This window comes from Rhododendron vialii, chromosome 2a, assembly GCF_030253575.1.
Source record: "Rhododendron vialii isolate Sample 1 chromosome 2a, ASM3025357v1".
Lineage (NCBI taxonomy): Eukaryota > Viridiplantae > Streptophyta > Magnoliopsida > Ericales > Ericaceae > Rhododendron > Rhododendron vialii.
In genome coordinates, this window is record NC_080558.1 from 43882363 (window position 1) to 43893710 (window position 11348).

At 37.7% G+C, this 11348-nt stretch overlaps 1 protein-coding gene across 1 annotated transcript; it reads right to left on the reverse strand.

Annotated features, from left to right (window-relative positions):
- LOC131315617 (protein LURP-one-related 4-like) lies at nt 1-1808 on the reverse strand. The gene is made up of 3 exons (XM_058344779.1): nt 1530-1808; nt 1154-1411; nt 1-231 (listed from the first exon to the last, which is right to left on the reverse strand). Exons 1-3 carry the CDS (start codon nt 1758-1760, stop codon nt 94-96), a joined length of 627 nt encoding a protein of 208 aa, XP_058200762.1. The 5' UTR covers nt 1761-1808; the 3' UTR covers nt 1-93.
- Between the last annotated feature and the right edge of the window lie 9540 nt (nt 1809-11348).

Here is an 11348-nt window from a genome sequence, read left to right on the forward strand (position 1 = left end):
GTGGAAAAGAAGAAAAAAAGAAAAGAAAAAGAAAGTGGGGAAATTTGTCTGAAGAAGTCCCTGCAGCCGATAAGCTTTTGTGCTTGACTTCTGTCATTCAAATCTTTCTCTCATCAATCCATAGACAGTCACAAGAGCCATAACAAGTGAATGATCTATTTGGGGCTCCACCACCATTGTTAAGACATCATCTCCCAACTTTACACCTGAAGATAATTGCTTTTGCTTCACCTGCAAAAAAAACCCACATGACACATGTACGGGACACGGACAGGACAATATTTTTTGGACAATATTTTTTAGTTATGAAAACTAATACCGTAACCACTAAATATTGAGGTTACGACTCACATCGAGTGTTGCATCGACAGATGGTCAATTCCTTCACACATACATATGTTTTACATTACACTTTTGACTCAAAATTGTTGAAGTTATAATTTTTGTACCTGAAAATGTTTGTAAATTAAATTTGTAAAAATCATCCCATCGTATATCTCCGATCGGCGTGTTTACCTATATCTCTGACGTTTTCACATATAAACTATTACTCCCTCCGTCCCAAAATATTTGTCCGGTCAGCAAAAAGGGATGTTAAAAATAATACAATTTTTGCAAGAAAAAATTAAAAGTTTTTTAACAACTTACTAGATATCAATGAGTATTTTTAATTTGTGAAAAAAAGTTTGAATTTTTTCTTGAAAAAATTGCATTATTTTTATCACTCCGTTTTGCGGACCGGACAATCATTTTGGGACGTCGGAGGGAGTAAAATTTAGTAGACACGCCACGTGGTGTCCCATACATGTCCCGTTGTGTCTCTGGCATGTTGCATATTCTTGGAATGCATGACACGGAGATGGGGATCTTTAAGAGTGTCGGTACTCCATAGATTATACTCTCACACACTCAGCTTCATTTTCTTTTCTTTTTTCAAAACTAAATCATTCCACCTAGTTCCGCAGAACATGTGTTTTCTCTTATGAAGGGGAAAAACGATTCAAGTAAGCTTCAACCCAACACTTGAATCGTTTGATGCTGCCATGTGAATCACTAGAAACATGTGATGTGTACGGCTACCCCCATACCGAAAGTTCTGTAAGGGGAATGGAGCAGGCAAAACATTCGCTTTTGTATGTCAAGAGACACCAACCTCCGCAACAAGTTGGCCATGACCGTCTGTGATCTTAAACGATAAGTTACCGGCCAATCCTAATATCGTGTAGCCACCATTTGATGTTGCTTTATCATGCCGCCCTAGAGTAATACGACAAGCCATGTCTCTGCCAAGAATGCTTCTGGAGTTCTTTCTTGCTTGAAACCATGGAGTTCGTCTCTCCTTGTTCTCTTTACAACCACAATATGACCATTTATAAATACTCCAATGACTGAAGAGAGGTAATATTACTTTCTGGAAGAACACAGAAACATATATAGAACTCGTCAACCAAACAAGAATCTCGATACAGAAACAAGATCGAAAAATATGGAAATTAAATCAGCCGATAGCTTGATATATATATACGTACCTTCCTTCGGATAGAGAAGAGGACTTTGCCCTTAAGGTCCATGAGATAGACTTCGTTGCTTCTATTTTTCTCGTAGTTATCGATGCGATAAACGATCCCACCATTCGTATCGAAAACCGTGCAGCCATTCCCGTGGAAGACGAGTGATTTCATCCATACAGTGAATGTTTCTCTTTTGGAAGTCATGTAAGAAGTAGTTGTATGTGTACTAGGATAAACCTTAGACGACATTGAATACCTTAAAAGGATATTAGGAAGTTAGGTTTCTGAACTCTTTTTTTTTTTTCTGATCTGCGGGAAAGGTCTTATATAGAAAGATTGGCACTAAATTAATTAATTTTATAATGTTAAATCTAAAATACTACTAATGCAAGGTGATTTACGAGAACTTTATTGACAAGAGGCATTCTAAAATACTAGAAGATAAAGCAATCGTTCGACTGAATAGGCTTACATCGGATATGTCAAACACAAGTATATCATCTGGAACTAATCAAGGCGCGCGTCCACAATCCGCATGCATGGTGAGTAGCTAAACACATCACAATATAACCTTTTGCTAATTCGCCCGAGACGTGGCATACGATGATTGGTTAACATCTGAAGATGAGGAGGCTTAATTAATTGATAGAGATCTATTGGTCATTTTTCTGGACAGAGGTGAATTCGCACATTTAAATTATGCAAATTATTAGGTACACAAAATTACCAACAAATGACTGGCGTCTGGCGGTTTGGATGTTCTGCAACTTGCTTTAGAAAACCATTCCCTTTTATCTTTTGACTTCTTTTTTAATGTAGTACGTGAAGAAAGGGGAAAAAGGCCATTGAGATGTACTTCTATATTGCAATTTGCTGATGTATTGGGGGAAGAGGTATTGTTACTTTGTTTTATTTGGTTGGCTTTTTTTTTAATCTCAGGCGTCCGGCCAATATACGCGCACCTCGACTAATTTTGAGAGACCAATCACACCGTCCGCTTGCGGGTCCCAATTCTAAACTTATCAATCCAATTCAACCTTGTATATTTTATTGGTAATTAGCTAACGGAGGCCATGCACACAAAAAGTACTTGGCTTCTCACTCAGTCAAAACTAGTTACAATATAGCTTCTTGCTCTTGTTTACAGGAAAGCCTACAATACACGAAAGTAAAATAGTGATTTAGGCTCCGTTTGTTTTAAAGTAAAATATTTTTTGATGTAAAATTTTTTCTATGTAAAATAATTTTGCAAAAAACGAAAGTTTCGTTTCTATTTTTCGGTGTTTGGTTGATAGTTATAAAATGATGTATGTATGTGTTACATACAAAATTTTATCGTCTTCGATGAGAAAGCATAAAGTTAGTTCACAGGTGAATAAGATTGGGGCTGTGGGGGAGCTCAGTAAAGTAGCATATTTATTTATCGAGTAGTGAAGCCAAGTTTGGAAATGACTTACCACCTTTCCACGAAGAAAATATATATCTTTCAACCATATGAAGTAAGATGTTTTTTTTGGTAAAATATTTTCTTGTTTTTTTGTTCAACCAAACACCAAAAAATAAGTAAAACATTTTTTAGGAAAATATTTTATGCCTTAACAAACGGAGCCTTAAAGGTGAAAATTAGGAATGTTGCTTTTGACCAAGAAAATAGATATTCTCAATTTTCTTGGTTGCTAACAAAACCTAGTTAAAGGAACTATAGAAGAATTCTTGCTTCAGTACTTGTACTGTTGTACATAACCAAGGAAGATGTGAGATTTTAATGATTTACGTAATTGAATTTTTTTTTTCTTTGGCTTGATAAAAGGGCGGAGGAGAGGGTGATTGGCTATATATAGCATCCTCTCCTTGACATGACAATATACCCATGAGGAACCAATCACTATAGTTTAAATTTTTTTTTTCAAACAGAAAGTGATGCATTAACTTAGACGATTATAGTCAACAAGCCAAATAAATGGCATACAAAAAGTGTTTAAAAACACTACAAGAGTCGTAAACTAAGTCTTAAGATGACCAACACTCATGGCATTAGCTAGAGCGAATTCCCTAGCTACAAAAGGAATGGAGCTAGAGACCACTGAATCTTGATCTTGCTGAGATCCAAGTCTGGCCAGACAGTCGGCATGACGATAAATGTGGACAATGGTCGAGCTAGTCCAGGCGGCAAGTCTTCGGGCTTCTTCAACTATGTGGTGGTGAGGGTGGTCAACAAGTGATCCTTCATTGCAAGTCTTCGGGCTTCTTCAACTATAGTTTTAAACTGCCCCGCAAAGGTTAGTGGGTAGTGGCGGAGCCAGAATTTTGAATCCGGGAGCCTAGCTTAATAGACATATATTTTTTATCGAAACATATACTTATTATGTCATAAAGTTTTTGCTTTTCAATACATTACATTTAAACATTGAAATGATTCCAGCCTAATGCAATTAAATTATACCAATCATTTTTTTTTCTTAGGCTACTTCAACTGTCACGTGCTTATTTTTTATTTTATGAAAGAAATTGAGAATGTAAAATAACTGGGTTTTTTTTTATCAAACTAAACCAAAATTATTAAGATTATAAATAGGTATACACGAATAATTGTGTGCATGACATGGTTTCTCCTGGAGCTTATTCGGAAATCTTGATACGTACTTATCATCATGACGACTAAGCCTCCCTAACAATTAACATGCGTGATGTATAAGTCTAAGCTAACTAATGACATACTCCTAGGTAACTAATCCATCATTATACATTTTCCCATTAGTCTTTTGCGGCTGCTAACGTTACAAAGTACACGATTGGATGGCATTCGCAGCCTTAAATTTTCTTTTTTTGGAGTTTTTAAATATTCATCCTCATGCGTCACTCCTCGTAAGTTTCCATCCTTTGACTTTTTTGCACTTATGTTTACATCCTTTCTCTTTTTTAATACCAATAGTACCCTTACATATAAATATGCATGGCAGCTGTTGCCTAAATAGGTGGCATGTAATTAAGTTTTATGAAATTATAGTTTCCTAATTAAATGAGATTATGATTGATGATTTGAAAATGAAGGGGGATAATTCAAATCTTTGTTATCTTTCTTTCCAAAACTTTTTAAAAACTAAATGAAATCCATTCCATTCCATATACACACCGAATCCCCATTGAATAAATACATCATGAATGGAAAGAAATTTATAATAAGTGTTTCATGGTTAATTATATACATGATTTTTATAACATACACGAAAGCATCGACTCATATCATATTCGTGACATCTATTCGCAATTGTGGAATCAATTTTATTATTAAAACATGACATATTAAGATCATGACGCAATTCGAATCAATAAACCTAACATCTATTCCATAAAAACATGACAATCGTTAATCCCAACAAATAAACAGGAAATCGATTCCACCATGAAATTGGTTTCATAAACACAACAGATTTCAAAAGATAAATTTTAAAATTATGGCAGATTTCATAAATTGATTCAAGTACCCTGTTGTGCAATCCGCCATGAACTTCAACCATGGCAGATTTCTAAAAAATTGAAACTAAAAACTGAACCTATAAACATGACAGATTTCATCTGCATGCACGTAATACAACCCCAAGCCTTGCCACCTTGGTATGAACTTCAAAATCATGAACATAAAAATCTTTCATGTTTCATGAATCTGAATATGAACTTCAAAACACGACAGATACTAAAAACATGAACATATAAACATGGTAGATTTCATCTGCATGTATGTAATACAACCCCAAGCCTCGCCGCCTCGGTCTCCCCACTACGGCGTTCTCGACCCAATCAGACCCAAAGTACCTTCGTTTTTGTCGTCGTCGGAGAGGAGTATTGCGTTCATGGAAATAGTGTCACCGGTGGAGTTTTTGTGGAGAAACAGATCTGACCCCATGCCCCGTCCGTGCATCTTCCCCATATGCCGCCACTCCATGCTCGCCGCCGATCGATGCTCACCATTGCTTGCCCTCATTGTGATTTTGGGGGATTCATGTCGTCGTTCGCCTCTTGCACCGCCACTCGCCAATTACCTGGAGATTGCAGAAAATTCATTTTATTATCCCAATCAACCAATTTTCAATCATCAAAATCATCTACAACAGTAATAGCATAATCATAAACAACTTCACCATCTCCACCTCCTAATATCCGATAGTACATCGTGGAAGAGTGGACAACGATGGGGACCGGACGACACGGTGAATCATTGAAACGCCAATTTAAATCATAAAAAAATGAATTTGGGGCACTTATGAACTGGGACCATTCAAAAATCGTACTTTCTCCTTCGACGACTAGTGTTTTCCGGCGATGTTGATTATGGAACGGCGAGGATGGAGGACTGAGTCTAGTGATGAAGGATATGGAGGATGGACAATGGAGGATGGACGATGGAAGACGAAGTCGACGAAGGACGAGAAATAAATTCTCAGATTTGTTCTCCTCGAGGATGTGATATTGTGTGGTGGTTTTTTCATCCTAATTTCAAATTACTTATAATGGTATTTGGAAAGCAAAAATTTAGGGATTTGATATGACTTACAATCGAGAAAATAGCAATTAGGACCTGGAAGATTTGAAATAGATATGGAAAGCGTGACTTTAGGGATTTGATAAGTGTAGATATCCATAAATTACAACACGGGACCTCCGAAGTTATTTTTCAGTCCCAAAAATCATTGCCTATATAGGCTCCCAAAAAACAAATAAATTCCATAAATATAGTCCTACAAGGGTATAAGATGGGGTTTTTTAAAATTAGAGGATGAAAACGTAACCTGGAAAAATGGCCGGGATGAAAACATACGTCGGTTAAGGTCTGAGGATGAATCTTTAAGTTTCCCTTTTTTTTTTACCTTCGGGCCAGCTTAATTACGCACAACTCAGCTGATCCTGAGAGACCCGTCCCACCATCCACTTCGCAGCCTTTAATCAGCAAGTTTAAATAAAAATCAGTCGAACTTTCATCTGTCATGCATGCTAGGTGGCAGTTTCCAATTTTCAATCCATTTTAGACTTGGGGCCAGTATAAACAATATGCTATCGCTAACCATTTTTCAAGTTTACTTAATTATATCCCTGGGCAAGGGATATGAAATTTCTAAAGTGATGCTAGGAGTACTTATTTCGCCTTACTAGATGACTTCAAAACACACCACAAAATCAACCAAAGAAAGGAACACCAATCTTACGTGGAAAATCCCAAAATTGGTAAAAACCACGGAAATGAATCATGCACTAAAACAAATGTACGATTACAAGCAATCTTAACACTGACCGTGTATCCTCACCACGAGTCCTAAGATCTACCTGCCGAATCCACGTTCATCGTACCCACTGCATGATCGCCGAATCCTGAATCCTCAGGCCTTCCAGAAACCCTTTCGAACTCCACGAAAGGATGCAAATCAAAGATTGATTGTTGATGAACTTACCCTCTTGAAGTTGAAAGATTAACACCAAAACACCATGGATCTTTAATGCTCTTCAAGATTCACGAAACCAATCCCTCAATAGGATTCTGAAATATCAGACGAAAACTCACGAAGGCTGCGGTATAGATGTTGAAGTAGAGAAAAAGAAAAAACCAGCCTCTCGAAGGAATTTTATCACCAATTAATTAATCAACTTCGGTCGGTCTTCGAGCGGCAACCAAAGCTCACGTTCAAAGGAGTATATATATGGAGATTTCGCGCGAGCCAGAAAGAGAGATGCTTGTCCCTTTTTCTTTTTACCTCTTCGACCTAATGGGTCGATTCTTATTAAGGCCCCAAAATGCATTTGAGCAAAAACCGAACTGGCCCAATAAGAAGTTGATTTTGCTGGAGCAAAATACCCCGTCTTCCAACTCTTTCACGAACTGGCCCAATAAGAACTTGACTAACATGCACTAAAAACCAATACAATATAATGATTCCTTTCCACATCCTAAACAGACGCTTTTAAAAAAAAAAAATTAGGGATACATGGAAAGGTGTTATTTGGTCATGAATGTGTCAACCAAAAAGGAGCTCGGCCTATGGAGCTTCAGGATAGAACTATACACTTTTTCTTTTTTATCGTTAGTTAACCTTCTAATGGCATATATGCTACTAATAGAAATTTTACCGAAAGGGAGTTTGCCCCCAACTGTAGGGGCCTTCGAGCAATACCCAATAAATTATCCAAAATCCCATTCCTCAGAAAGCACTCTTATCTCTGCAACCGGCCATTGCTGGATGGTGCATGATTTTTCATTACTGTTTAGCTGGCACGATTTTAGCATTCCCCTTGTATCTCGTTATCAAATTTGCCTTCACCTATTAACTGTAATTTTGATTTACTTTTTCAACGCACAACAGGATAATCTAGTGATTACTGATTACTAATGAATTTGGCTTGTCTGCTGTCCAGTTTTGGATTGAAGAGGTGCCGTTCAAGTGATCGCAGCAGTCGGATGAAATTTGTAAGGGTCCAGATTTATTTTTAATTTATGACCTAACGATTATGACCGGTAATAAATTCAACAAATTTGAACCATTAATTTTCAAAATGAACGGTTCAGATAGAACCGCACGCTCTTCTCTGCAGTTGGCTACAGAGGCCGGGTTCATTACTAATACGTACGTAAGGGCAAGAAAAGAGAGTGGCGTACCCTGAACTGGTCTCCACTGAATACCAACATTCAAATGACATGTCGGCTGGACCGTTACAGAAATCAACATTTCCTACTTCCCCTATTGCTGTAAAAATTAAAGACTTGTTAGTTATTAGATTCTTAACTACCAACTCATTTAAAAGCTTAACTTTATTATTTATACCTTCGACATTAGTCGAGGTGCACGTAAGCGCCCGGACACCTGATTTGTGAGGGCAAACCCAGTGTACGAGGCTCCTACCACTACGGGGTCTGGGGAAGGGTCGATGTACGCAGCCTTACCCCTGCAAGCAGAGAGCCTGGCCCTGCAACTCGAACCCGTGACCTCCGGGTCACAATGGAGCAACTTTACCATTGCGTCAGGCTCGCCCTTCAACACACAATTTATGAAGAAGAAAAAAAAAATAGGTTAGGTTCAGTATGCCATACAATGGTCCATATAATAATTGATCAGTTACCAAAGAAAAGATTCAGATGTTCCTTAGCCTTTTGAATAAATTGCTGGATGACCTTGTGATTAAATTTATACTATAAGTTGCTGGAAGCAAGCCTGTCATGATAGAAATAGGAACCCATTAACATGAAGAAATTTGATTGTATATATCCGTGCTGTGTGACTCATGCTAAAAGTGGCCAAAGGCCGGATAAGTCTGCTTTCTTTATGAAAAATAGCAGCACTAAATAATGCCGAAATGATACGGACCAGGACACTCAGTTCAAGAAACCCAATTAATGATTCAGATTTAAAGAAACTCTTTCAGGGAAGAATTATGGACCGTTGATTGGTTTTCCTGGACTGTAAATAATGTGCTGAACGCATTGTTCCGCATTTCTGTTTGAGATCATGGGCCTAGTCGATTAACAAGTTAAAATCATACCCCATCACCTCACACGTTGGGGCCACTTCGGCTCCCAAACAAATATAAAAAAATATTCATAAATTTTAAAATAATTTTTAATGGAGCCATGTGAAAAATCAGCTCTAACAGATATCGGTAATTATTATTTTTGAATTCGTAGGGGCAAAACTAAGCAAGTTAAGCAGTTCCAACCAATGAATCCAAAAAACATATTTACCGATATTCGTTAGAATTGATTTTTTTAAGACCCCATAAAAAATTATTTTAAAATTTATAAATATTTTTTTACAATATTTTTTGAGATCTGGAGTGGACCTCACACACGTATAGTGGACAACTGGACATGTGTGGTGAACATATGTGGTGAGCCTAGGCTTTCTGCTGTAATTTGGATTTATTTTGTACCGGAAGTGAAGGGTTATCTTTACACAGAAAGGCATCCTATTATTTGGTAATTTACTAGGATTTTTAGGTAGAGTAGAATTCTATTTCCTAAAGAGTTCTCCATGTACAACTGTTAATCTCTATTATAAAACAGAAGAGTATGAAGACAAGTTGTTGGAACGGCTGATATTCATTTGATCCAAAGGCTGTAGTGCATCATTCCACTTCCCAGTTAAGTGCCCACGGTTTTCACCTAAATCACACAACTGTCATCCCCTTCCAACTGGGATGCGTAGTGCCGTAGGCACAGATTAGCACTAGTTATTTAATAAGGGGCTGCGGCACGGTCACGGACGAAATTAAGGGAACACGGCTGAGAGAAGAAGCATCCATAGAAGAGCAGAAGAAATTATTGTGAGCTTTATTATTTTTTATGGATTTTAGTCGAATGCTTAATATGTTAATTGTTATCCATGAGTGGCTATATTTCTAGACTAGATTGCTCAATAAGTTTTATTGATTAAAATTTATGCATATGATTTTTTCTACGTGCATTCATCGTTTATTGTTTCTTGATTTGTGCATAATGCATGAATTGTTTTCATATTTTTTCTTTTTTGTGTCGGTGCAGCGGCGCTGAGAATAATTTAGTTCACTCTCCTCCAAAGAAGGTGAACATTTCCCTCTCTGTGACTGGTGAAACTTGTGTGAGTTCCACCGCAAACTAACTCATTGTTACCGAAAAGTATATCGATTCCGTGGGCCCTACACAATTTTCATCAATCCCGTAAAGAGTAATGTTCACCCTCTTTAAGGTAAGGTTAACAAAATTATTCTCGGCGCTGCTACATGAACTCTTGTGACAGTGGAGAGAAGAGAGGCCAGGGTGAAAGAGTACGAGTTGTGTAGCGATACCGGTGAATTTGTTTTCTTTGATGCTGCTCATCCAACTGAAAAGGGGAACGAGCAACTTGCCCAGCAGATGTGGAGTGCAACTCCAAGCATCGTCGGGCCTTTACAAGTTACAATTTGGAAGCCCTCTTTGAACAAGGGTAGAAAACTTGGCGAGTATATGCTAAGTTACATAATTCGCGTGTGCGTGCGTAAGATGGAGCGCAAGAGCAAAAGTGTCCTTTTGAAAGTTTGAAATATCTTCCAAATTACTAAAATTCTTGAGAGTGAGGATTGAGAGCGCGGGGACTAAGAGTAGGAGTGCAGTGCATTTTGAAGGATTATGTGACAAAGAGTATGCGTTACACAAACGTTCAATGATCCCCCTCTTTCCCGGGCAATTATTCAGTGGTCTTGAGGCACCACATACCTATATATCCACAACACATCTATGTGGGATCCATATATTTAGCACCGGAGCCTACAAGATTAGGCAACGGATAAGAGGGTTAGGGCACCAACGTTACAGAGCCTCAAGACCACCAAATATTTTTCCCTCTCTCCCATCCAAATAATTGAACATCATCCATTGAAGGATCATCACGTGGCAACCCAGTTGGCTTTAACTAATGCGGGACGGCACAACTCATTTTCACGAGGCCAATGCGAAATAAACCCTAGTTAATTTATAAATACTTGCTATACTGAGATCAATCAAATTCCTTGAGTTTATTTTCATCTTGTGTCGAAAGTTCGTTCATTGTCCTTGATCTGATGGGGAATTATATGTTATTTTGAAGAGTCTATTCTTGAATTTTAAGCTCAGGGCCAATCTAAACTACAAGATGCTTAATGCTTAGGCTTCAAAATGGAACCAATCCTTTAAGGCAACTAATAAGATGATATTTGGGTTCTATTCTTATTGGCGACAAGTTTACAAAAAAAACTTCACATGAAAGTGGTGTGAGGAAATTCGGCCCGACCAACAAACACACAACGCGCAAAGAGAAATCAAAAAATAGATACAAGAAAGTAAGACACATTTTTATGTGGTTA